Here is a 26,887-nt window from a genome sequence, read left to right on the forward strand (position 1 = left end):
TCAGCTAGCTGAGGGAAGACATCTTGAAGCAAGGCACGGGAATAGGGGGGAAGGAGAGATTCGAAAAGTCCATATTACGCTTGCACGCAAATGGATTTCGTGCGCTGCAACCTGTAGGTACATGTTTTCCTGGTCTGATCAAGGCTGCGTGAAGAAGCAGTGGAATTGTGGGTGTGTCTTAAGTGCTGACAAATTGCGGCTGACTTATGGAGGCCACATCATGGAGTTTTCAAGTCAAGAGGTTGTTCCCCATTGCTTTCCTCTGTGCAGCGACCCTGAAATTCCTTGGTGGTCTCCCATCCAACTACTAATCAGGGCTGACCTTGTTTAGCTTTCAAGATCTGGGCTGATTCTGCACTTACTTTGCTCGGGACTTCATCTGTCCCCATTTCCCCCCCCCCCCCAATTGAAACAGAAAGTGTTCTGCACTCAATTGGGGAAGCTCAGAGCAGAGAGGGGAGCCAAGCGCAGCAAGAGTCTTTTTCTTTCTTTTCTGGAACCAGATGGGGGGGGGGGAGGATTGGAGACAGCAGAGGAGGGGGAATAAATCCAAGAGGCAAATGAGAGTAGTTAGGGTTTCTGGAGCTCAGTCCCTTTAAGTCAAGCCTTGCAACCGGGAACCAGGAAGTCTTTGAACTGACACCTTGGCCAATCAGGGAAGACTGTTTTGCTATGAGTCACAGAGAAGGGCATTAATTCACAAAATGCAGAAATTTGCACACTTACTGATGGCTATTTTTCAAATATTGAGGGTTATATCCACTTCTGGATATTGTGGGGGGAAGGTAGGGCCACTCCAGATCAATCATGCATGTTGCAAAGGGAAAATATAAAGCACCCAAAATCAAAATAGAATTTGAGCCTGGGCCACCCAGCTTAGGGCTCATAGGAGCTCTCAGATCAGTACATCACAGATGTGGCTTCAGTTTCTCTGTGGTCTCTGTATACATATCATTTTCAGCTTCTCTAGAAAACAAAACCAGGGAAACTTGGATGAAGCATCACACTGTAAACAGGAGATTTTCAGTGCTTTATAGACTTAACACAGTTTTATTCTGGGATAAAGTTTCAATGGATCACACTTCACCATATGCTACCACACTGTCCCCCCCCCCCTCCAGCATTGTGGGTTGGATCCAGCCAGCTTTTTCCACTCGATTTTGTTCAATTCCCTTTCTTCTTACAGCACCCTTACCACATGTCCAAAGAGGTGGTATGGCGGTATGGTCCCCAGTGCAACCTTTTTAGAATTTGAAAGCCAGCCTGGTGTTGTGGTTAAGAGCAGGAGAGCCAGGTTGGATCCCCCACACTTCCTCCACATGAGGCCAGCTGGGTGACCTTGGGCCTGTCACAGTTCTCCCAGAGCTCTCTCAGCGTCATCTACCTCACAGGGTGTCTGTTGTGGGGAGAAGAAAGAAAGGCGATTGTAAGCCGCTTCGAGACTCCTTCACTCTTAGGCGCTTCTTCTTGGTTGAAATGAGTCTCATCTCTACGAATCCATTTGAAAAGCTCTTCTATGGACAAGACAGGTCCTGACACGTCCTCTCCCTTCTGCATCAGTGGAAGGAGGTGGTTGAATCCAACCCCATATCTGTTAATCCATCTCAAAGGCTCTGGGAAAACCACAGGTCTTAAGACATGTCCAGAAGGTTGTTAGAAAATCAGCAGTTCTCAGCTCCCTGCAGCAACCAAAACAGTCTTTCTCCAGGTGCCCATTAACTGCAAACTCCATGAATGCTGGCTCTCAGAGGAAGGCATCCTACACCAGTTTCAAGTCTTGGGTCTTAGCAGAATGTCCTCCAGATCTTTGAGGTTCCACGAGGCTCCTGTTTCTTTGCCCTACAGCAAATGCACACCATTTGGATTAATTGCATGTGAAATTTTAGCTTTGGGAATTCCCTAAAGCAGGGGTAGTCAACCTGTGGTCCTCCAGATGTTCATGGACTACAATTCCCATGAGCCCCTGCCAGCGTTTGGAGGACCACAGGTTGACTACCCCTGCCCTAAAAGATATTATACCCCCCATAAATCCATCACTGTGTATTCTGTAAATAATGCCTTCTGATTTCAGCCTGTGTTAAAATGCTTCAGCTTAATAACTAAGCCTCAATATGTTTAGGAAATGCACTTGCACATTGGAGGAAAACTGTGGAAAAGGCAATAGAAGGAAATTTCTGTCCAGTGGCTCCTTTAAGACCCACACGGTTTAATTCTGGGTATAAGCTTTCATTCACCTTGTTATGTTTTAATGCCCCACAAGGTGAATTGAAACAGCATGATCCTTACAGCATGATTTTATGACATCCGTTTGATTATAGCGTTGAAACACAGCTGATGTGTTAAGCGCTGGTACATGGGCACGTCAAAGTGGGCACAACTGCCAGGCATTCCTCCTAATTTCCTTCCATGTTTATGTTGGCAGAGTTTGAACATGCAGAGAAAGCGAAGCACTAGGCTGCTTAAATAATCAAATTGTTTTTATTCAGAAGAAAAACAACTATGTACGGAAAGAGAAAAGGAGAGACATATCTATCCAGGCTGCTTAAATAATAAAAATAGCTTTTATTCAGAAGAAAAAAACAACTGTGTGTGGAAAGAGAAGAGGAGAGGAGAGGCCTAACTAACTGTTTTAACTGTTGTCTGCAGTCATTCTGTTTTTCAACTTCTGTTCCGAAGGGAAGCTGGGAGGAAGTATGTTCAAACAAGCAGGACACCAGTGATCGTTTGAAAATCATCAGGAAGTTCCTATCCAAACTATGCTAAATATACATCTCTTCCGGTGCCCCCTGCAGGATACCCATTATATTCTGTTCAGTCTTGGACACTGCAGATAGTCATAGAATCATAGAGTTGGAAAGGGCCACCCAGGCCATCTAGTCCAACCCCTTGCTCAATGCAGAATCAGCCTAAACCATCCATGATAATTATCTACCCAGCCGCTGCTCACCCCCCCCCCCCAGGCAGCCTATTCCACTGCTGAACTATTCTGACTGTGAAAAGGTTTACCTCAAAATCTCTCATGTTCCAACACTTTAAAACCGCCAGAGATTTTGGGAATGTTGGGAAATAGCCTCCGTTTCCTCACCCCTGCAGTAACACCAAATGAATTATGTCCCTTCCGTTGAAAGTCTGTGTGCTAAGGACAGTGACCCAAGAGGACAAAGAAGGGCACAGCTTGTACACTCAACGTGCCTCGGTAAATGATGTCTCCATCACACACATTGCCAGATTTACTATCAGTGCATCTAATTTAGGGTTTTGGGGCTCTCACTTTAAATAACCGCCTGCATGACTTGAATGTCTTTCTGCATAAGTTGCAGAAATAGTTACAGCTTTTGTGTGTGCATTCCCAGCGATGGGTTATTTTAGCTACAAATGACATATCTCCCCGAGCGCCATAAAATCCTTGCGTTCTGGTTTTGTATAGTCACATCACGCTCTAGAAGAGCAACGTGCCCTCCCTACAGAGTCGGGCCAAGATGTCTGACTGAAGGACAAGACAAAGTGGTTTGTCAGAGATGTGGACCACGGTTATTTCTGAGGAGGCATTTTGGATAGGCCACTTGGATGTGGAATGGAGACCAGGCGGCAGGACTCGTAGGTCCAGCAAACCAGGAGGGACAGGAACACAGCGGGAATGAGAAAGTGCAGAATGCAGAAGGAAGGCTGTGGGCTAAAAGTGGCAGTGATGAGACAATATGCCCTTAAGTTACTGGCGGGTGAAATTATCACTGGCAAGAGTTGCTGCTAAAAGATCACTGTAAATATGAATGGTGTGAGTGGTCTAAATCAGTGGTCCCCAACCTTTTTATCACCAGGGATCGGTCAACGCTTGGCAATTTTACTGAGGGGGGTTAGTTTTTTGCCAAGGGACGTCACTGCCGCCTGAGCCCCTGCTCCACTTGCTTTCCCACCACCCACTGGGGGGTGCTGCCAGCAGCAGCTGCACAGTGCCACACCGAGGGGGAGCCCCAGCCATGGCAGCCACCAGAAAGTGCCAAAGGTGAGCCGGTGGCAGAGTGGCAGGGCAGCCCCTGAGGCAGCAGCTGGGGAGGAGGACGAGGAGGAGCTGCAGCCCGGTACCAACTGATCCACAGCCCGGTACCGGTCCCCGACCAGAGGCTGGGGACAGCTGGCTCTAAAGGGTTTTGTTAAAACAAACAAAAGTTTCCCCAGGACTCTGTAGCTTTGTCAGAAAGTATGGTCATGTGGCAAGATAGCTTGTGGGTGGTGACATTTATGCCGGAGGAATTCAGGATTGCTCAGAACAGAACCCTAATGATAAATTGAGAGGGGAAGGACCCAGTGAAGGATCAGATACAAAACAAGTAGCTTACGGCATTCCAGACTTGTTATAACAACCTTACACTCTGTTTAAGAGATATATTTCCCAAATTGAAGTTGGTCTGAAAACAATAAATTTTATGTCCCTTGGCAAAGCTAGTGGGCGAAACGCGTTGGGACTGTTTTGAATATAAAAGAATAAAGAAATAACAGAAGATTCTATTTTGGATATTTTATTTGCCACCTTGGTATCCCAGGGCCTCAATACTTGTTTTGTTCAGAATGGAACCCTGGAATTCCTGATTTGTGACCTCGTTTGATGACCTCATCTAGACTACTAATTTAGGGCAATCCTGAGCAGAGAGAGAGAGAGAGAGAGAGAGAGAACGCAACAGAGGCCTTCCTCTGTGTAGTCTTCCTTGGTGGGCTCCCATTGGGAAGTACCTCAGCCAACTTTGCTCAGCATTCATGCTCTGGTGAGCTGGCCAACTCTGTTTGTGTTGGAATATGCAAAATCTGTAGTGTGCATGATTGAGCAGAATACAAAGAATGTCCTGCAGGGGGCATCGGAGGAGGTGTGCATTTATCATAGTTAAGATAGGAACTTCCTGATGGTTTTCAAAGGATCGCCTCCAGCATCCCGATTGGCTCAAATGAGACTTCCTACTCCTTTGAACACACTTTGAACACACTTCCTTCCTGCTTGCCCCCAGAACAGCAGTTGAGCAGACAGAATGACCAAGGGCAACCTTTGGAATATTTAGTAAAGTCTTTTCTCTCCTCTTTCTATTAATAGTTTTTTTTTCTCTTCACAATAAAAACTGCTTTATTCTTTAAGCAGCCTGGTGTTTCTCACCCTTTGCATATTTAAACTCTGCCCACAGTTTAGAACTCACTGTCCCAAGAGGCCTGACTGTCCTAGAATACCACCCCAGTTCCCACTTACATACAACTTCAGCAAACTGGGGTGCATGCTAAGTTGTCCAGTTGAGCTGGAAGCTATGCAGGAAGCAAGGGGGGTCACCTAACTCCTGCAACTCTTGCTCTGGGCTCCTTCTGCAGCCTGCTTTCTGTTGCTTTATGTCCCTTCCACACACCTTATAAACAAGAGCAACAAGAGTTTGGAGCGCCTGTGTTGTGGGGAGGGGACACGAGAGCGTTAAAGCAAATCAGCGCTAGCAATTATCATCCTGACCGTATGGTATTTATTTGCCGCCTCATCCCAATTAATCACCTTATTTCTGAGTCGGAATAATTAAAGCTAAATCCCCTCACTTATTTTTAATCCCACCCGCACTGCTAAGCTGGGCACTGCAAACACCTTCTCCTTCTCCTTTGCAGGTTGCTTGGAGCGGTTTCCTCGCTTCACAATTATACTCCTTCAAAGAGATGACTAGGAGCACACAGTCAGCTGCTTCAACAGGCAGATGGAGGGTCTTGGCCTGTGACCATCAGTCCAGCATGTCTGAAATGCCTGTGCATGGAAGGGTTTCTGTACAGGACCCTGTTGCTCTCCTGTCTCCCCTCCTCCTGGTGCTGTGCAGAATATCCCCTGGAATGCTGCTGCTGGGGAGCTGGGGGCCTCCAAGTGCAGCATGAGTATGGAGTTGTGAGGACTCAGCAAAAATCGCCCCAGCTACAAACACATTTTTGACACAGTCCAACCCACTGGATGTGAAATGCTGTAGCCCAGGGGTTCCCAACCTTTTCCCATCCTGTGGGTGCATTTGTAATTGTGACTCAGCATAGTAGGGTGCAGCAACAAAATGGCTACCATAGGAGGCAGAGCCAACCACAAAATGGCTGTTATAGGAGGCAACCACAAAATGGTTGCCATAGGAGGCACAAAATGGCTGCCATAGGAGGCAGAGCCAGCCACAAAATGGCTGTCATAGGAGGCAGCCACCAAATGGTTGCCAAAGTGGCTGCCATTGGAGGCACAGCCAACTACAAAATGGCTGCCATAGGAGGTGGAGCGAGCTACAGAATGATTGCCACCGCAGTCATACAGTGAAGATTCTTGTGCTGTGGCAGCAGCTGGTGCCAAAACAAAAAAAATGTTAAAGTTGCACAGCCAATCTAATCTCTAATAGTCAGTCAGAATCCTTGCTAGGCTAAACCTCTACCTGGCACCACCAACTTCCTAAAATCATTTGGCAAGTACCAGAAAAGTTGTTGGCGGGTGCCGTGGTGCCGACAGGCCACACGCTGAGGACCCTTGTCCTCGCCTCTTTTTTGAAAACCATCCTAAATAATGCCTAGAGCTAGAGGCTGGGTTGTGCAAGCATAAACAAAAGCCGTTTGCTAAAACTGCGTGCGGATTTCGAAGTAATTAAAACTCAGAGACTGCCCACTTGGCACTGTCTTTTTAATTGATAATAAAAAAAACCCAAGATCAAATAACGTATCCTTTGTAACCGAGCCGATAATTACCCGCACTCCCTTTGAAAGTCCTGGATCCTTTGGATTTCATCATTAAACTAGTTGTTTTATGAGTCAGTGATTAACTAGTGGTTAAGTCAAATTCGCAATGAAAAGCTTGCATAATACAGAGCTGACAGCGGGTCTCATTAAATAAAATAAGTTACTGCACGAGATGACAGAAAAACAAGTTTTGTGTGGTTTGGGGTTGTTCTTTTTGTTCCATAACCTTGGAAGCCAGAAATGCATAGAATTCGACAATAGGAAGTTGTTTCAGCAGACAGAGAAAGGATTAATAGAGAAAGATGTTTGCAGCTCTCTCTGCCAACAGTTTCTGTATTACTCTGACGTTTGTAAAACATGTGGTGATCCAGGGACTTGTGGTTGGGACTTTGGATTTCAAGGACTGTTACTGTTGTGCCGGGCCTTCAAACTGAGTCAGCTTAGAAAGTAGGGAAGAGACCACATCTCAGTGGCAGAACTTCTGTTTTGTACGCAGAAGGCCCCAGGTTCCATCCCTATCACCTCCAGATGACAGGCTCTCAAGCAGGTGTTCTTGGGAAAGGCCCTGCCCTATCCAAGATCCTGGGGTAGTGAGGGGTCATTTCACCGAGTGCCCATGAGTTCTTGTATTGTGAGAAAGGGGGGAAAGTACTTCTTCTCTACCTTCTCTATAAGAGAAGCCATGTTGGATCAGGCCAATGGCCCATCCAGTCCAACACTCTGTGTCATGCAGTGGCCCAAACCCAGGTGCCATCAGGAGATCCTCCAGTTGGGCCACAACTCCAGGAGCCCTCCCACTGTTGCCCCAAAGCACCGAGAATACAGACAAACACATCCCCAGACTATATCTTGTGGCTAATTGTCACTAATGGACTTCTGCTCCAGATGTATATCCAGTCCCCTCTTGAAGCTGCCTATGTCTGTAGCCACCACCAATTCCAGCGGCGTTGAATTGCATGTATTGATGAAGTAAATGTTAGCTGTCTACATGGAAGAGCACACATTGGGAGCTGGACAGAAAATCTCACTTCATGGCCAGGTTCACATTGCTTCCCAGAAAGGAATCTCAACTGAGAAGTGTCTTAGGCTCATGAACCATCCCTGACCCCAGAGAAATGGAATCAACGATGGTGGAGACACAGGGCTGACTCAACTCTGACGAAGGGAGTTTTGACTCTCAAGAGCTTATTCCGTAGAGATGCTGTTGATCTCTACGTACTCAAATCTGGCTCATCTGGCTCAGGCCAACATGGCCACCCAACTGAAACAAATTCTCTTGGTCCATTTGTGGACTGAAAGCACAGACCTCCTTGACCACCATCAGGGAATGGGGGATAGGCTTGACAGCTCCAGGAGATTTGGGGATGAAGTCTGGGGAGGACAGGGATCTCAGTTGGGGCATCATGCCCTAGAGCAGAGGTAGTCAACCTGTAGTCCTCCAGATGTTCATGGACTACAATTCTCATGAGCCCCTGCCAGCAAACGCTGGCAGGGGCTCATGGGAATTGTAGTCCATGCACATCTGGAGGACCACAGGTTGACTACTCTTGCCCTAGAGCAAGGATGGTCAAACCCTGGCTTTCCAGACGTCCATGGAGAGCCACAATTTGGCCACCGCTACCCTAGAGTCTATCTTCCAAAGCATCCGTTTTCTCCAGGGGAACTGATCTTTGTAGATGAGCTGAAATTCCAGGAGATCCCTAGACCTGACCTAGACACTGGTAATGCTAACTGAAAGAAGCCGATAACGGATTCCAAGAGACCGCCTGCAACAAATCTGGTACCACTCAGTTCACATTTTTCTCTGTGTTGCATTGCTTGGGGTTTGAGCCCTGGCTTTGTGGTAGAGCTCATGTTTTGTCCACACAAAGTTACAGGATCAGTCCCTTGGCATTTCCAGGACATGTTCAGAAAGGCCTCTTACTGCCTGAAACCCCGAAGAGCTGCTGCCAGTCCAAACAGATCATGTAGAACTAGATCAGTGGTTCTCAACCTGGGGTTCGAGAAACAGACCTTTCACAGGGGGGGCAGCAGGGCAAACAGGTTGGCCGGGGAGGGCCATCCGCACAACAGCCTTGCAGGGTAGATCGAGATAGAGTGTTATTCTGTCTGGAGCAGTGGAAAAGAATGAGATGGGTATGGTGAGACAAGAGGCAGAACTGAACTGAGAAACCCTGAAAAAAAACCAATTGATATACAATCATGAACAAGGGATCTTCACGCCATTGGTCAGTTTCGGTTTAATTTCTGTGAAAGAACCCTTGCATAGTTTTATGGTTGGGGGTCACCACAACACGAGGAACTGTACTGAAGGGTCGCGGCATTAGGAAGGTTGAGAACCACTGGCCTACTCAGACTTGCGGGGGCTCTCCAGGGACTCAGGCCTTTCACATTGTCACATGATGCTCCCCTTGCCGACCAAACTGCTTGCCCTGCTGCGACCCCTGGGAAAGGGTCGTTCGACCCCCAAAGGGGTCCTGACCCCCAGGTTGAGAACCACTGGAGTAGACAATCCTGACCTTGATGGACCGAGGATGTGAGTCAGAATGAGGAATCTCACAAGATGTGCATCTCCCAAGGTGACTGTTGTGGGGGGAGGGGAAGTGAACGCAATAGTAAGTGCTTGGGGACCCCTTAAGTAGAGAAAAGCAGGGAAGAAAAACCTACTCTCTTTCTTCTCATGGCTTCTAGTCACATATAAAATATACCCAAGGCTCAAAATCCAGAAGTATTTGCCTCCTTCTTTTCCCTGCAAAGAGGCAAGACTGAGAGAGACAGCGTGTGTGTGGTATGAGAGTCATACCAGGCTGAGATTTCTCCCAGGAAAGTCACAAATGAACAGAGCTGGAATGTTCTTATTAATTGCTTTTGAACGCTGTAGTTGGCGTTTTGTGCTTGAGGTAGTTCTGGAATAATTGAAACAGCTGGGGGAAAAAAAAGAAAGGAACAGGCATCGGGAGGCAAGGTGATCGGCAGTCCTCTGAAGACAGACGGGAATATAAATAGACGGAGAAAACCCAAATAAATAAGGACAACGCTGGTGCCTCTCGTTTCGCCGTCGTGATCCAGTGGGACGGTCCTGATTTCCGCAATCTTCAATTCCTCCATCTTCTCCTATTAAAAGCCTCGGGAGAGGAAACGACAACAACAGAAACCCAAGCCCTCTCCGTCTTACAGCCTCTGTGACGTCTCAAAGATATGAGTGAAATTGGCATAAGAAAATCCCCCCCCCCGAAAAAAAAAATGGAAATCATGCCGTATTTGATATTTAAAGTAGTCCAATCTAAAGCTTTGAGCAGAGGTATGAAAGGTTAATAAAAAACACCTGCACGGAATACAAATGACGGGAAACGCTAAAACTTAAGAGAAAACGCTGTCTTATCCCGCAGATACGTCTCCTCGGCGAGGCATGATTCTTTGAGCCTCCACCAGACGTATTAAAAGCAGAACTCATTAAACGTTTAAGGGAGCAGCTTGGCCTGGGATCTCAGATCTGGTTTCTGCACTGGGGCACAGCCCAAGGTCACAGGAAGCCGGAGCAGAGAGGAAAGTGCCGTTCGGCGTGGGCAGAGAATCGTAACGCTGAGTAACCACAGCCGGCTTTTCCATGCCTGTCTCTGAGTTCGAGGGTGTCACTCGCGGGTTCTAGAAGAGGAGCACTGCAGGGACGCTGTGGCTTGGCTTTGCGGAAGCACATGGTTGAGATCTTAAGCCTGTGCTTTGTAATTAACAAAAGTGGTGGGACTGTGCAGCAGAAAACAATTTTGGGATGCGGAGACATGCCCTTTTCATCTCATACTAGTGATTGACGGATGCAAATATGAAGCTGCTTGGGAAGGTGTCTTGGGCCCAAACATGACCCTTCTTCTGTTAGAAGAAGCTGTCGCAAAAAAAACTCAACATGAAAAACTAGAGTGATTGGTAGTGTGAGGGAAAAAATCCACAGGGCTTATGCCCCACCACCCTCCAGTCCAAGGAACTGGAAAGTCTGTGTGAATATTGGGAACCTGAAATCTGTGTGTTCCACTCTCTGTTCCTCAGAGTAGTCGTTGCTTCCAAAGGTTTATGCCCTCTGCAAGTTAAAAACACTTGTGGTTATATTGTCAAGTGCTGTAATGTCGCAGCCAATGGGGATTTCACAGCAAGTGAAACCAGAGGTGGTTTGCCATTGCCTTCTTAGGATCATAGAGTTGGAAGGGACATCCTGGGTCATCTAGTCCAACCCCAGCACTATGCAGGACACTCACAACCCTATCGCTCATCCACTGTCACCTGCCACCCCATTGAACCTTCACAGAATCAGCCTCTCCGTCAGATGGCTATCCAGCCTCTGTTTAAAAATCTCCAAAGATGGAGAACCCACCACCTCCCGAGGAAGCCTGTTCCACTGAGAAACTGCTCTAACTGTCAAGAACTTCTTCCGGATGTTTAGACGGAATTTCTTTTGAATTAATTTCATCCCATTCGTCCTGGTCTATCCATCTGGGACAAGAAAGAACAACTCTGCTCTATCCTATATATGGCACCCTTTTAAATACTTGAAGATGGTCCTCAGATCCCCGTCTCCTCTACAAGCTAAACAGACCAAGCTCCCCAAACCTTTCCTCATACGTCTTAGTCTCCTTTGCCATTGTCTGCCCACACGTCACAGCCCTGGTATTCTTCGGAGGTTGCCCTTCCAAGAGCTTCTGAGATATTATGGGATTGGGCTTACTTGGTCTATTCATATCTGGTCTGTCATTCCAGGTTAGCATGATGAATGCCGATATCATATACAGAATATACACAAGGGAAAGAAGCGTAATTCTGTCTTTACCAGTTCGACTGTATTGTCCCTCCTTTGCAGAAATCTCAACAATCAAGCCTGATGAATAAGCTCCACCCAAAGTTATGCAGAGGAGCTATCTGAGGAGCAGTCAACTCTGCATGTTTCTCACTTCTAGGTGGCTGCAAATTTGAGAATTACCATATCCTAGAGGTTTGCACAAGAACAGGCTGGAAATATCAGGTCAGGTTCTTGAGGAGGTGCGAGAGGAGAATTTGAAATAGAACGTGGACGATTATAATTGAAATACGTTTTCCCCAGGGGATCGTATCACCACTGGTTTCTTCTGCTTTTTCTCTCTTTTAATGAAAATTCACTCAACTGGATATTTAGCTAGCCCAAGGAAAAAATTTCCATTTGTCGTTTATGATGGGTCGGCTATCTGTCCTGTAAGTAGAAGATACCAAATCTCAAAGTGAATCAGGATGCCGAGCACTTATCATTTGACTCTTTATTAACTTCCTCCCTTTCCCTCCCACCCCCACCACCCTCCCACATGGCAACTGTCAAACTGCATTTAATAATTATTCCCATGAGTATCAGGGCTAAATACCCAGCCGCCTGTTCTTCTGGATGAAAATGTCCTTTTGGCGTTAACTTGGTTCCTGTAGCCGTTTGTCTGATTAGCCAGTTACTATCTGAGAAACTTTTAAGTTTCACTATTAGAGTCTGGTCCAACCTGGGGAATTAGCTGTTCCACATCCTTTGAAGATCCACCTCCTTAGCTGTTGATGTAGACTGCTTCTACCCTCTTCTGAATGTCATTTTAAGCTACGGAATTGTTTTTTGAGCTTGAGAATGGTTGCCTTTTCTATCTCTCTCTCTCAGTCAGACTAAGATCTCGGAGACCCAGGTTCAAATCCTCACTCTGCCATGGCAGCTTGCTGGGCGACCTTGGGCCACTGAACACCCCTTAACAAGCAGTTGGGTTCTAGCCATGGTGTGACACAGAGTGTTGGCCTGGATGGGCCACTGGCCTGATCCAGTATGGTTTCTTTTACATTCTTATGTAGCTGTCCCACATTAGAAGATTACTGCCCATTCAGAGTTTGTTCCAGGGATTCTTGGACTAGGTTTATTTAAGAACTTTAAAAAATAATCCTTTGGAAGCCACTTGAAATGGCTTCCATGGTGTTTGCCTCCTACCATAACTTGTAGCACTGTTTTTCACACTTCTTCCACCGAGCATAGAAATTTCTACTGCCTCTGCCAGGAATGATCCTGCATCCTCCGGAGAGAAACGGCATGGACAGAGGTGTGCACATTACACTTTTGGTAGTGTGCAGGTTACAGTGTCGGGAGTAAGGCTGTCAGAAGCGGCCGTCTCATCTTAAACATAATACAGCCTTCAATCTCCAAGGGGGAATTTGAGCTGGTCTGCCATTATTTTTAGGAAGGAGTTCCCAGCAGGAGAGAATCTGTTCCACTTAATAAGGCCTAGGAGGAGGAGATGGTCTCATGGCTTAAGTGCCACTCAGCGCTTAACACCCATTCAGGGTGGCTGTCCTGCCCCTGAGTTTTTCCTCCTCCAATCGGCTTGCCTGTCTGTCCAGCTGCCAGCCAATCGTCTTCTGTGCCCCACCCCTTGACCACCCCCTCCTCCTTTCTTCTTTCCAAGGGGAGAGCTGCCCCTGCTGGTGTTTCCTGCCCGGGGGCCTCCAGCCTGCAGCCTGCAGCCTTTCCAGGTCCTGGTGGGGAGGGAGAGGCCATCTGCAGAGTTCTTCCACCTCACCCCCGCATCTAGCACCCGTTGTATTCCTGGATGCTATGGGCTTGCCTCCTAGTCCTCTGTAATACTTGATTTTGCTAAGAGTTCGTTGTGTGATTCCACCTGCCCCTTTGCAAGAACTCCCTGATTCTTCTCACCTCTCTGTGAATCATCCAACCTCTGTTCCATTCTGCTTCAGCATGGCTTTCCTTGCCCTCGCATGCTTTGTTGCTTGATTGTTGCTCCATTGTGCGAGAATTCCCTTGTCCACTGGGGGCTTCTTACCACACCCAGTTGGACACCTTACCTCCACGACCTTGGAAGCCTCTGTCCTCCAAGCCCAGATCATTCCTGTAAACCAGTCATCCCAGTCTAGCTCACTCTCCATTGATAAAAATTGGATTGCTGAAAGTGGCATCGCTCTCATAATGTTATACCGGCACTCTAAATTTAGTCATGAATGCGAGAGCAGCATTTGGTAGCTGCCTGTTTCTGACGGCTTCCATTAATGATCTTGGCCCAAGCTCCTAGCTTTCCTTGAATGGAGTCTGACAGCGCCATTTACTTTTCGGGTACTGCTGATGCAATCTTATCCAGTAAGATATGGCGAGTCATCAATCACCGTGGAGAACATTCACCACAGCTCGTTGCCACCACAAGCGAGAGAGGGGCGCGAGAGGCGTTGAAATGTCCTGAGTCCCCTGCAGGGCCGGATGGTGTGGCCAGGAAGTGACTGCAAAGAGAGGCCTCACGCTTTCTGGGTGGTGGGAGTCAACCAATTGGAGAACGACAGCCCGGCATTTAGTGCAGACTAACATGGAAGGCTTGATAGCTTGAAGGTAGTTGCAGAAGGTTTCAAATTTTGGTACCTGACGTCCCCATTTAAAGGGCCAGGGAAATGAGGAATGGAATTACAGCTGATCTCCAGATGACAGGCACATTTCCACGGGAGAAAATGGTTGTTTTGGAGGGCAACCATATGCCATGCTGAGCTTCCTCACCTTCTCAAACCACACCCCTTGAGGCTCCACCCCCTCAAATTTCCCAGAATTCCCCCACCTGGAATTGGCAACGCAACAGATAGGCATGGAGAAAGCCACTCTCTGTCCAGTACACTAGCATAGCACTGCTGACCTACACTGGTTAATGACCCATTCTGCATTCAGTATAGGGCAACCTTATATGTTGCCTTGAAGGAATGGATGGTGGGCTTGTGCTTCCCTGAGTTTCCAAGAGCCAGCTTGGTGTAGTTGTTAGGAGCACAGATTTCTAATCTGGTGAGCTGGGTTTGATTCCTCTCTCCCCCCTATACAATTACCTGGGTGACCTTGGGCTTGGCACAGCATTGATAAAGCTGATCTGACCGAGCAGTAATATCAGGGCTCTCTCACAGGGTGTCTGTTTTGGGGAGAGGAAAGGGAAGACGATTGGAAGCTGCTTTGAGACTCCTTCTGGTAGAGAAAAGCGACATATAAGAGCCAACTCTTCTTCTTCATATCTTGTCTCCACCATAAATCCACTAGGTATACCTCATTCAGGGGTACCTCTATCTCAGCATTCTCCTACCTAGGGGACAGAGAACTCTAACTGGCTCAAGATCACCCAGCTGGCTGCATGTGGAGGAGCGGGGAACCAAAACCCGTTCTCCAGATTAGGAGCTGCCACTCTTAACCACTATACCGTAATGGAAATCTTATTTGGCTTCTTCACTTGCTTCTAAGATTTCAGCAGATATTGCTCCTGTGCTTTTGAGCATCTGTGTGCAGCCATGAGGACTAGAATTTTGTATTTGAACTGAAAGCTGAGATTCTCAGACAGCTGAATTCCGTGATCCTGTTGAAATGTAGTATAAACAGGCACTGCCTCATTCTTTTGGGTTATTAATAAGCATGGTGATGTAGAATAATTCCCTGTGAAATTTGTGTCTAAGGTTCCTGAAACAGCTCTGAGCCTTCTGTGCACAGGAAGTGGTTTTAGTTTAGTGGCTGAAATCTCTCCCAGAACAATATTAAATAACTACCAGACCCAAATTGAATGCTAAATTGGATTGGCAGTACTGAGAGGCGGAAAGCAAAGAGGAAACGTGTCACCCATGGATGTACGGCATGGCACTTTAAAAAGTTGAATTAGACAGCATTAAGTGCGTTTCTGCCTTGGCGATAAAGAATTACGTTGGAAAATGCAGGAGCCATTGAGAACAAGTGTGAGAGAAGGAGCCTTAAATTAATTGGTGCTGCAGGAAAGAACGGCTGACATTGAAACAGCTAATAACTAATAATGGAAGGACTTGTTGAAAAGTTTGTGCCACTCTTGAAAGTGAGGAAAGTGTGCAGAATAATAAGTGGATCTCCTTTGTAGAGATCTTCGCAGTGTGGTTTGCTCTTGTGAGATGGAGGCTTCACACAATGGCCTCCTTTTGCTTGTGGGATGCAGACTGGCCACCTCTTACTTGGGAGAAAGTGACTTTGAGCAGGGGTAGTCAACCTGTGGTCCTCCAGATGTCCATGGACTACAATTCCCACGAGATGTCCAGATGTCCATGGACTACAATGGGAATTGTAGTCCATGGACATCTGGAGGACCACAAGTTGACTACCCTTGGCTTTCAGGACTTCATGCAGTGGTCGGGTTGCCAGCTCCGGGTTGGGAAATATCTGGAAATTTGGGAGGGGGGGTGGAAGCTGAGGAGGGTGGCCTTTGGGGCATAACCCCATAGACTCCACCTTCCAAAGCACTCACTTTCTCCAGGTGAGCTGATCTTTGTCACTGGAGAATACTTGTACTAGCAGGAGAGCTCCATCCACCACCTGCAGGTTGACAACCTTGTACAGCAGCCTTGCTTGCTTGACTCTCCAGACTTTTGACATCTTTGTGGTGCTTCTTCCTTTTCCTTCAAAAGTAGAGGCTTTTTAGAGGTCTTTTGAAGGCATAAACTTTGAGCACAGTCTGCAGAAAGAAACTGGTTTGAGTTCTCTTCAAAAGAGAACTCAAACTCAGCAGAGAGGAGGAGCCAATTCCCTACCTTGTGGTTGAGTCCAATATGGCAGGAGGGGACAAGCTGTGGAACCCCCTCCAAAGCTCTCACGGACCCCCGGGGGTCCACAGAGCCCAGGCTGGGAATCCAGACTGAAGATACTAGTCCAGTGCCACCATAGAGACTCTCAAGATTTTTTGAGGTATGAGCTTTTGAGCATCAGAACTCCCCTTCTCAGATATGGGCTTTGACTCTCAAAAGCTCATGCCTTAAAACTTTGTGAGGAGTTGCTACTGAGCGCGAATCTAATTGCTCTGGCCAGCATGGGTATCTTCCTGATACTACTTTACTTGCCTACAATATTGGTCATCTCTGGGTTAAGGGGTTTATTTCTGAAAACAGAAGAGCTTCTGTGAAGAATTTGAAAGAGGGGGACTGCCTCTGTGGGGGATTGGAAAGAAAGCAGGGATTGAATGATGGCAAAAAGAGAAGGAACGTCCGCTGAGGAATGCAGGACAGAGGATAGCGGTAGAGAATAGATGTAGACCAGGGGTAGTCAAACTGTGGCCCTCCAGATGTCCATGGACTACAATTCCCAGAAGCCCCTGCCAGCGAATGCTGGCAGGGGGCTCCTGGGAATTGTAGTCCATGGACATCTGGAGGGCCGCAGCTTGACTACCCCTGATGTAGACGGTCTAGCTATGGAGGTAGCTGTTGACGTCCCAGAATGGCCGCCATTACTCTGGAAATTCTAGCTGCATGGCATTCCATGAAATGAATGCATTGTGCCTCTCCACAAAGTCATTTTACTCCAGCAATCCCCTGCATGGGACCAGTGGGCATCATGGAGCCTGCGGCCCCTTTCAATGCAGGATCAGCCTAAAGCATCCATGATAAGTATCTGTCTGGCCACTGCTTGAAGACTGCCCATGAGGGGGAGCTCCCCATCTCCTTAGGCAGTCGATTCCACTGCTGAACTACTCTGACTGTGAAATTTACCCCCTGATATCTAGCCAATATTGTTCTACATGTAGTTTAAACCCATTACTGCGGGTCCTGTGGCCAACAGGAACTGCCCCCTTCCCTCCTCTAAATGACAACCTTTCAAATACTTAAAGAGAGTCATCATGTCCCCTCTCAACCACAACTTCTCCAGGCTGAACATTCCCAAGTCCCTCAACCTATCTTCATAGGGCTTGGTCCCTTGGCCCCAGATCATCCTCGTAGCTCTCCTCTGTACCCTTTCAATTTTATCTACGTCCTTCTTGAAGTGAGGCCTCCAGAACTGCACACAGTACTCCAGGTGTGGTCTGACCAGTGCCGTATACAATGGGACTATGACATCTTGTGATTTTGATGTGATGCCCCTGTTGATACAGCCCAAAATGGCATTTGCCTTTTTTACCGCTGCATCACACTGCCTGCTCATGTTTAGTTTACAATCCACAAGTACCCCCAGGTCTCGTTCACACACAGTGTTACCTAGAAGTGTTACCTAGAAGAACTAGTTACCTGAATCATTCTCATCCTCTCCTCATCACCTTCTCAATTTTGTCTTTTCAAAGTGAAGCCTCCAGAACTGCACACAGGACTGGGGGCTGACCAATGCAGTATGCAGTGGGGCCATGACATCTTGTGAGGAGTCTCAAAGCAGCTTACAATCACCTACCCCTTCTCTCCCCACAGCAGACACCCTATAAGTGAGTCCGAAAGAGCTCTGAGAATTATGATTGGTCCAAGGTCAACTAGCTGACTGCATGTTGAGGAGTGGGGAATCAGACTCAGTTCTCCGGATTAGAGGCTGCACCTCTTAACCACCACGCCAAGGTGGAAGAAAGAACACAAAAAGAAAAGGACATTTTTTGGGGGAGCCTCAGCAATACTTTAAGGATCTGAGCTGCTTCGTGCAGGTTTTTTCTTTTTTTCTTTTAATGGTGCAATAGCCCTTTGATGCTAGACTTTGCCATCCAGGATGTAGTTACACTTCTTCTCTTGCAACTAGGAAGGAAAAGTACTAGGCAGGGATTTTATATATAATTATGTATGTAATAAACCACTTTTATATTTTCAACAGTGGCAGCTAACTGAGAACACCCATACGCTCCGAACTAGCAATCTACTATTTTAAGATAGCCCAGAGCGAGTTAATTTTAGCGTTAGTGCTTTGTAATTTTAAGTAGAACATTGCATCAGTGGAGGATTTCACTTTTACGGAGCTTTGAGAAGAGCTTGCAGCTTGTGGCTATCGGAGAGCTGTCCCCCCTCCCTCCCTCTTTATGTGTACGTACAACCTCGGTAGCTGAATTCTAATGTAACTAAGCCCTGAGATGTAAATAAGCCCTGATTCTGGCACAGTTCTGGCCAAAATACATAATCATTAGTATATAATCTTGACAGGTATAAGGTTAGGTTGCTTTCTCATCCAGTTTGACAGAATCTTCAGCAAGTCTCAGCCAGTGGTCTAAAACAGGCCTGGTTGTTGAGTTGTCAGTTGTTTGCTAAGCTGCCTAGAGAGGCCCGCTAGAGGCAGTGGGGGAAACAAAGGGGATAAGTCGAGTTGTTGACTCTGTTAACAAAGTTGTTGCTCTATCGTTTTACCGATGCACTGACTGATGTACGTTAGTGCCATCTGCACACTCCCCCCCCCCAAAAAAAAAGGATTTCAAAACTGCTGAGTCAGAGCCAAACTAACCTTGGTTGCCAAATCTAGGTTGGAAAATTCTAGTTTGGAAAATTATTTCGCAGACTGCTGCTAGCTGGGCTAAGGGGAGCCGGGGAAGTTGGCTACCCTTCAACCAAAAAGCAGGGAATCCTTCTTGATACCTTTGCAATGTTACAAAGTCTTCTGGAGTGGTCTCCCATTTCCCGGAAGGAGTGGAAGGGCTAATGTTGGGTGCTCACTGGGCACTAGGTATGTGCTATCTGATCCTGCCAAAAAGTGCGCCAATCAGCTTTGATTCAGGCACAATTTGGCCGAATGCAGTCCAAATCGCCATTCCCCAGTAAGTTTAAATGGCTGGATCAAGCTTGCTCAAGTCACTGAATTGTCATTCAGTAATTTGAGCAACTGGCCCTTTAATCTTTAAAAGGAAAGAGCAAAAGGAAAGTTCCCTTTTTTGCCTTTCACAGGCTCTGGGTGGGAGGGGTTGAGGTAGAGGCACCAAACTTGCAGCCTACCTGCAGGAGTCCCTCCTCAAAAGAAGTCCCACATGGCAAAAAGATTGGACCAGGGGATCCCGTTCTAGGGGCACCCAAAGACAGTGTCCCCACCCAACCTCCATTATTTCCTATGGTCAGAACAGACCAGAAAATCACAGACTAGAGAGTCACAATATGTGGTAAGACACCACAGTAGCTTTTTGGCTGAAGTCACAGTCCTGGCTTTGCCATGGATCTGAAAAGATATGCAGTGCTCCTTCAAACGTACTCAGCTGAACTGTTGTTCTTTTTCTGTCACTTTACTCTGTGATTATTTTAACATGGCTCAATATTATTATTTTTTCTTTTGTAACGGCTTGCATTTTCACCCCCAGTTTCAACAAAGCTCGTTTCCAAAAAGAGACACAAAAACAGACAAATGCCTATGATCTGAAGCTGTTCACTGTCGTGCCAAATTATTTAAAACCCATTTTTAAAGTGCAGTTCCCTTTCCTGACAACTGGTCCGTCACACACACTCCTGCCTAGAAAACAGAATGGATTCAATCCAGGAACCTTTTCCTCTCCAGCGTAGTATAGCGGTTCAATGTGGCAGTTTCTAATCTGGTGAGCTGGGTTTGATTCCTTGCTCCTCTGCATGCAGCCAGCTGGGTGACCTTGGGCTCATTACAGTTCTATTAGAGTTGTTCTCGCAGAGCAGTTCTATCAGAGCTCTGACAGCCCCACATCCATCACAGGGTGTCTGTTGTGGGGAGAGGAAAGGGAAGGTGATTGTAAGCTGCTTTGAGACTCCTTTGGGTAGTCAAAAGCAGGGTATAAAGACCAATCTCATCTTATTCCTTTACCTAGTACTGTTCTTTACTACTGTTCTTTGTCCACGGAGGTCTCATGGCCCCTGGTGGGTTAAAAAGGACCCCTTTTCCCCTGTGGAAAAACTGCTTGGATCCAATCCAGTGGAAGGAAAGTATATAAGCAGCGAATGGAAAGAGTCCCACTAAAACTGAAGCTAAACAGATATTAGCTTCTAAATGATAGCGAGTGAAAAACCCTCAGACAGATTGGCGATTAATGGCCATGTTTAAATCTGCTGTTTAAAAGAACTTGCCAGGTGTGAGCAAATGGGGCCAAATTCAACTTGATGCCGTGTCTATAAAAACAAATGAGTAGCCAACTAACTAACATACTTAGGTCTGCGTGCGAGCGTCTAAATGTTGTGCGTCTTAAAATGTTTGTTTTATTGCTTGAAAACCATTCCGCTGATGGGAGATTTGGGCACAGCTGGATTCTGGCATTCCTCAGTCCTCATCAGGCTTCTGACACCCCGAGGCATGCTTCCCTCTGAACATACCCCTGCGCCATTACTTTTAGCATGAACAGGAGTAAGAGCTACTTGTCTTCAGAAGAGGGCACCTAGTATATCTCTGCATGAGTCATTGTGCTGGGCATACCGATGCAGTAACAATTGACAGCTTTCCGTGGAAATGAATAACGCTGCAATGCCTATACACTTGACTGGTTAAATCAGGGGTAGTCAAACTGCGGCCCTTCAGATGTCCATGGACTACAATTCCCAGGAGCCCCTGCCAGCGAATGCTGGCAGGGGCTCCTGGGAATTGTAGTCCATGGACATCTGGAGGGCCGCAGTTTGACTACCCCTGGGTTAAATTGTTTGATCATACCTGACGTACAGGAGTACAGCAGAACAATACACTTCCTAGGAAAAGCTGATGGGAGGAATTCATTCATTCATTTCTCACATGAACTCATGTGTAAGTACAGCAGGCCACCTCTTCTGTGGAACGGGTGGTAATCTGCTCTCTCAGAAGGTTTTAGCCTTCAAATTATTTGTTTCACATGGCACGCTCCCCTTGAGGCACGAAGTCTGGGGACTCCCTCAATGGCTAAGAGCCATCTTGCCTCTTTGCTTTCTTCTTCAGCTTGCTCCTTTGGAAAAAAATTTGTTTAATGAATTGTTCTACGAGTGTTCGATTCCTTGCTGCGATGCACTTTGGGCAGGGCTTGTGGGGAAAGTAGGATATAAATATTTTAATACATTTCTTATTAGCACTCTATGTACTCAAATGCGAGGCTAGTCCCCCCCCCCAAAAAAAATGACTTAAAACTGAGTAGTTCACTTCCATATGACCAATGATATTTGCAGGGTGCATCGAACAATTTGGGGGTGGTCATCGTACCTCCAGAGTCTTCTTGCTTTTGAGTAAATAATGTTGCAGTTGTCCTCCCTTTCTTCTACGGAGCTCAGGGTGGCATATGTGGTTCTTCCGTCCGCCATTTTGTCCCCATGGCAACCTTGCTGTATAGGTTGGGCAGGAGGCCTGAGAGCAGACAAGGAGCAAATGGGGATCCAGCCCCCTCACCCAGGGATCTCATGGTTACGCCACCCTGCCTTTGACTGAATCGAAATCTTCCCCTCTGAGCAGAACAACTCTCTTCTCATCTTTGATGACTTCTGCCTGTGGCAGGGGTAGTCAAACTGCGGCCCTCCAGATGTCCATGGACTTCAATTCCCAGAAGCCCCTGCCAGCATTCGCTGGCAGGGGCTTCTGGGAATTGTAGTCCATGGACATCTGGAGGGCCGCAGTTTGACTACCCCTGGCCTGTGGGAATAAAGGTTTAGGGAACTGGTGAGATGGAGTCCTTTGGTGTTTAAATAGCCCTCGTTCAAGACCAGTGGCTTGAGCCATCATGACAGGGACAAAGTTGATGCCAATGAGGCATAAAGTGAAAATGAGTCACAGGAAGGGAATTCTCACTAGACAAGCCAGGACATAACTTTTCAGTAAATGCCGCTCTCCCTGAAACAAATTGCATTGTTTGATGACCCCCCGTTGGAAAATTGTTTTTCCCCTTTGTGCCTGTTGAACTTTTCCTTTTAAGCCTTGGCAGCTTTCGCCTTCTAGCTGCCTGCAGGCAGAAGGTGGCATTCGCTGTGCCTGAACGGACTTGCTTCTTTCTGGCTGAGGACTGGGGCAGAGAACATCCTAATCCACAGGCTTCATCCATTGCTGGCTTCCCAACTCCTCGGCTCTCTAGGGGCCATTTGACATCCCGCCCACTATCATAAATTAGGGGTTCAGTCAGAGAACCGGATCACAAAGGGCCCTTGTTTATTCCCAAAGCAACAGACAATTTCTCTACTGGGTCTTCAGGCCTGAGGCGCCTCCCCTCTACTCAGCAGGGATCCTCTGTAAAGGCTGTTCATTTTTGTTGCTTATCAGGATGTGTCTCTAAATAACAACGTCTCCATCTGCAGTTATGGGTTCTCCCACAGAGCTCTGGGCTGATGATCCAGGATGATCTGGCTACGGATGTAAGTCAGATGTAACCTCTGGCTCCAGATGTAACTCAGCAGGGTACCAAAGACGGCTGTTTAAACTAGGAAAATGTAATCCTTAAGTCAAGGTATATTGGCGGGGTTGGTGGGATGCTAGGATAACCGGCCTGTGAAGGAAATGGCAGACAAAAATGCCTCTTACCCTGACCTGGATGGCCCAGGGTGGCCCACCATCATCAGACCTCAGAGGAGAAGCAGGATCAGGCCAGGATGCATCTCTCCCCCTCCCCTGGAAGTCCAGGGTTTCTGGCACTGGCAAAACTTCCCTTCTTCACCTTTTGCCATGGAGACACGAATGGGTTGCCATAATTCAGCTGTGACAGAATCTGTCTGAGGGAGTTGGGAATATTCAGCCTGGAGAAGAGGAGGTTGAGACATGATTGCTCTCTTGGAGGAGGGCAAGGAACATTTCCTGTTGGCAGCAGCAGATAGGATCTGCAATAATGGCTTAAACTGCACAAAGAATGGCGTCGGCTAGATAGCAGAGGGGGAAATTCCACAGTCGGTCATTCGGGAAATTCCACAGTCGGTGGAATCAGGAGGTGGTCAACTCTCCATCACTGGTGGTCTTCAAACAGTGGCTGGACAGATACTTATCTTGGATGCTTGAGGCTGATCCTGCATTGAACAGAGGGCTGGACTAGATGGCCTCTATGCCACCTTCCAACTCTAGGATTTCATGATTCTAACAGCGTTCCCCATCCCCAAAAGGTTTCTTAGAGAGACTGTGCAGAATGGGAAAGGACAAATGTGAACGGTTGCCAGCGATCCTGGTGTGAACCGTGCACAAATTTACGCCAGCAAAGCGAACACACTAGCTGTTCCTGTGTCTATTTAGCACTTATTGTGGGACCTTGTGTATGCTGCTTCCTAATGAAGAGTTCTCCACCGCCAGTGTTTGGGCTGTGGAAATGTCCCGGGTGAACATTTATCAACGTGCCAATTGCCAGTACTATGACACGGCATGTTTTTTGGTTACGCGGACGGACTTCATTATCTTGGCTGCTCATTGATCTCTCTGCGTTTCGATGTAGTTCAGCTCCGTAATTGTGGAAGATTGCTGACCCCTGATCTAATGAGTGAAGTGCAGAGTGTTGGTTCACATCATTGCTCATCTGTGAGTCACTAACCGGCCTTGAACGGGAGCCAGTTCATACAATAATTTTATTGCACAAGGGAACAGCGGCTGTGAATAACCTTGGACACACATTCCTGGGGGAAAGGTAATGTGTGGACCAAGTCATGGCAGCTGCCCTCTGCAGCCCAGGTGCATGCTAAATGCTGTCAAGTCCCTTCTGGCCCTATGAACTCATGTTTTCCAACTCATCCTTCTCAGATCTTGCCAACGGGGAGTCGTGGCTTCTTTTATTGTGTCAATCCGTCTCATTTTCTTGCTGCCTCCAACTTTGTCTGCCATGATTGACTTTTCCAGTAACTCTTGTCTTCTCATGACGTGACCAAAGTACGGCAGCTTCCATTCAGCCATTTTAGCTTCAAGAGCAGGCTTTTTCAACCAGAGTTTCGTGACAGCCCTGGAAGGGTTTACCAGAAGGGTGGGAGGATATATCTGTACATATATATTTTTAATTCTCTGTATATATTTTAAAATTGTTAAATATTTATTGGGTGATATGGCCATATAATAAAGAGCCTCTTGTGGCGCAGAGTGGTAAGGCAGCCGTCTGAAAGCTTTGCCCATGAGGCTGGGAGTTCAATCCCAGCAGCCGGCTCAAGGTTGACTCAGCCTTCCATCCTTCAGAGGTCGGCAAAATGAGTACCCAGCTTGCTGGGGGGTAAACGGTAATGACTGGGGAAGGCACTGGCAAGGCCACCCTGTATTGAGTCTGCCATGAAAACGCTAATGGGCGTCACCCCAAGGGTCAGACATGACTCGGTGCTTGCACAGGGGATACCTTTAACTTTATGGCCATATAGGGTCATGTTGACCCCTGAGTTCAGGCTTGCTTTGGTCTAGAATTCACCTATTTGTCCTTTTTGGTTGACCACAATATGTATAAAACTGTTATCTAAAACCACATTTCAATGGGATTTTTTTTCTTCCTGTCAGCTTTCTTTATCGTTCAGCTTTCACATCCAGACATAGGAATGGGGAATACTATGTCACAAATTAACATGGATTTGGCTGTGGAGTTGTGTTGGTCTGAAGCAGCAGAACAAAATTTGAGTCCGGTGGCACCTTTAAGAGCCGAATGGGGCCATCAGGAGCGGGTGGTGGTTTTATTTTCTGAGTATTGTGTTTTATTGTGGTTTTATTCTCTGTTGTAAACCGCCAGGAGATGGCTGGCCCGAGAGCAGCAGTCAACAAGTCCAACAATAAAAAATAAATCAAGTTTTATTCAAGGTTTGAGCTTTTGTGGGCTTGCACGCTTCCCCAAACAATTAAATAGGAATTCTTAATTATTAACAGGAATCATCCGAGTACTAATATAAGGGAAGAGTAAATTAGCAGTAAATTAGTAAACAGCATCATGAAGCAATCTAACAAATATGCAGCATAATGGAGGTGTTCAACTCCATCAAATGCCTTGCCAGAATAACAAACTGAATTAATCAGTCCTTTGAGTTCAATTCCTGTTTACAAAAATATAAGGGGAATAAAAATGTTCAGGCTAGTAATTAATCACAGACACTTTCCCCATTGTAAAAAAGAAGTAATTAAAAGAGACCTGTTACTGGCTCCATTATGGCTGCCCTTCTCCTTCACTGATTTCTTGGGTGCAGTCTCCCATTTGGTTGACTGGGCCAAGCAATAGAAAAGCTTGAACACTTTTACTTTCTTCAAGTTGTGTTATTTCCTCAACAGTTAAAACTTTTGTCTTCTTGATGTTCAGCTACAATCCTGTTTTGGCTCTTTGTGCTTTGACCTTTTGCAGTAGTCATCTCAAGTTTTTGCTGCTTTCTGCCATTAGCATATCATCTACATATCTCAAATTGTTAATGTTCCTTCCACCAGTTTTGACTCCATCTTTATCTAAATCTAATGCATTTTCCCTATAAGCACTAAAAAAATAGCCTTGCTAGATAGGAGCATCCAGTCCAGAATTCTGTCTCTAGCTGTGGCTAGCTAAGAAGTAGACAAGCTTTGGGCACCAAGACAGCAGCTCTCTTGGGAGTGTTTGTCCCCACTCCTTGGCAGGCACAGTGTTTCTGACCATGGAGGCTCTATTTGCTAGCATGGCTAATTTGGGTATGGAATGTTCCCACATTGTTGACAGAAAGAGTGTTGTTAGACTGACACACGTCATTTGTGGTACAATTTGCAATGCCCAAATTCAAGCATTACTTTTCTCTGTGTGAATACATGCTTAGAAAGTTGGGTGTAGGAGTTATTATTAGGAGTAGGAGTAAGGCTCCATTTTTAGGTAGGCTCAGGGCAGTTAACAGGTGAAAACCATACAATACATCAACAGTAGAATTATTAAAACCATTAAAATTATATATCATAAAATCATTTCTAAAAACAATCACCACATGCTGCATCACTCCAGGGGCAAACAAGGGGGCTCATATCATTATGGTGGGTGGATTCTTGGTTAGGGAGGCCAGCAGTTTTGATGGTCTAGTGGAACAGCTGTGTCTTGCAAGACCTGCCCCCTCTCAGCACAGAAACCACAGGAGAATACATGAAGTGTTGTTGTTGTTGTTGTTACTTCAATTTTTATTTCCCGAGACTGGCTCGTGGGGGTTTACAATCATCCACAATTAAAAACCACAATAAAACCCCATTACAGTTAAGAAGGGACATAAAAATTACAATACATGGGGGAGGGGGAGGAATGGGCCGATTCTGTAGCTTTTGGCCAAGTCTTTTAAGGCAAGACGTGAAATGCTAAGTTCCTGCAGACCCATAAGGGTCCACGGACCCCAGATTTGGAATCCCAGCACTAGGCCCTGGCCCTGGTTGAGGAACCCTTCTCTGCCCTTCTCCATGTGACAACCTTTCAAATAATTCAAGAGAGCAATACTGTCCCCTTCTCCTGGCTGAACATTTCCAAGTCCCCCCTAGGCTTCCTTCATAGGTCTTGGTCCCCAGGCTTCGTATCATCCCAGGCTGAATCTGCACAGAAATTTTATTCCAATCCCAGGTTGACTCAGTCCCTACCATCTCCACAGAATGCGATTTCCATTTTGATTTTGT

At 46.7% G+C, this 26,887-nt stretch overlaps 1 protein-coding gene across 4 annotated transcripts in view; it reads left to right on the top strand.

Annotated features, from left to right (window-relative positions):
- SAMD12 (sterile alpha motif domain containing 12) overlaps nt 1-26,887 on the top strand; it is a 219,336-nt gene that overhangs the window by 152,677 nt on the left and 39,772 nt on the right. The window contains exon 5 of one of the 4 annotated variants that reach the window (XM_077351613.1): nt 5,626-5,732. The exons of 2 other annotated variants lie outside the window; for them this stretch is intronic. In XM_077351613.1, the coding sequence (XP_077207728.1) occupies nt 5,626-5,681 (56 nt within the window). In that variant the 3' untranslated portion in view covers nt 5,682-5,732. Of the gene's footprint in view, nt 1-5,625; nt 5,733-26,887 lie in introns of those variants that run through there. One more of the 4 variants, XM_077351612.1, reaches the window with a different exon arrangement.

This window comes from Paroedura picta, chromosome 9 (assembly GCF_049243985.1).
Source record: "Paroedura picta isolate Pp20150507F chromosome 9, Ppicta_v3.0, whole genome shotgun sequence".
In the NCBI taxonomy this organism is placed as follows: Eukaryota; Metazoa; Chordata; class Lepidosauria; order Squamata; family Gekkonidae; genus Paroedura; species Paroedura picta.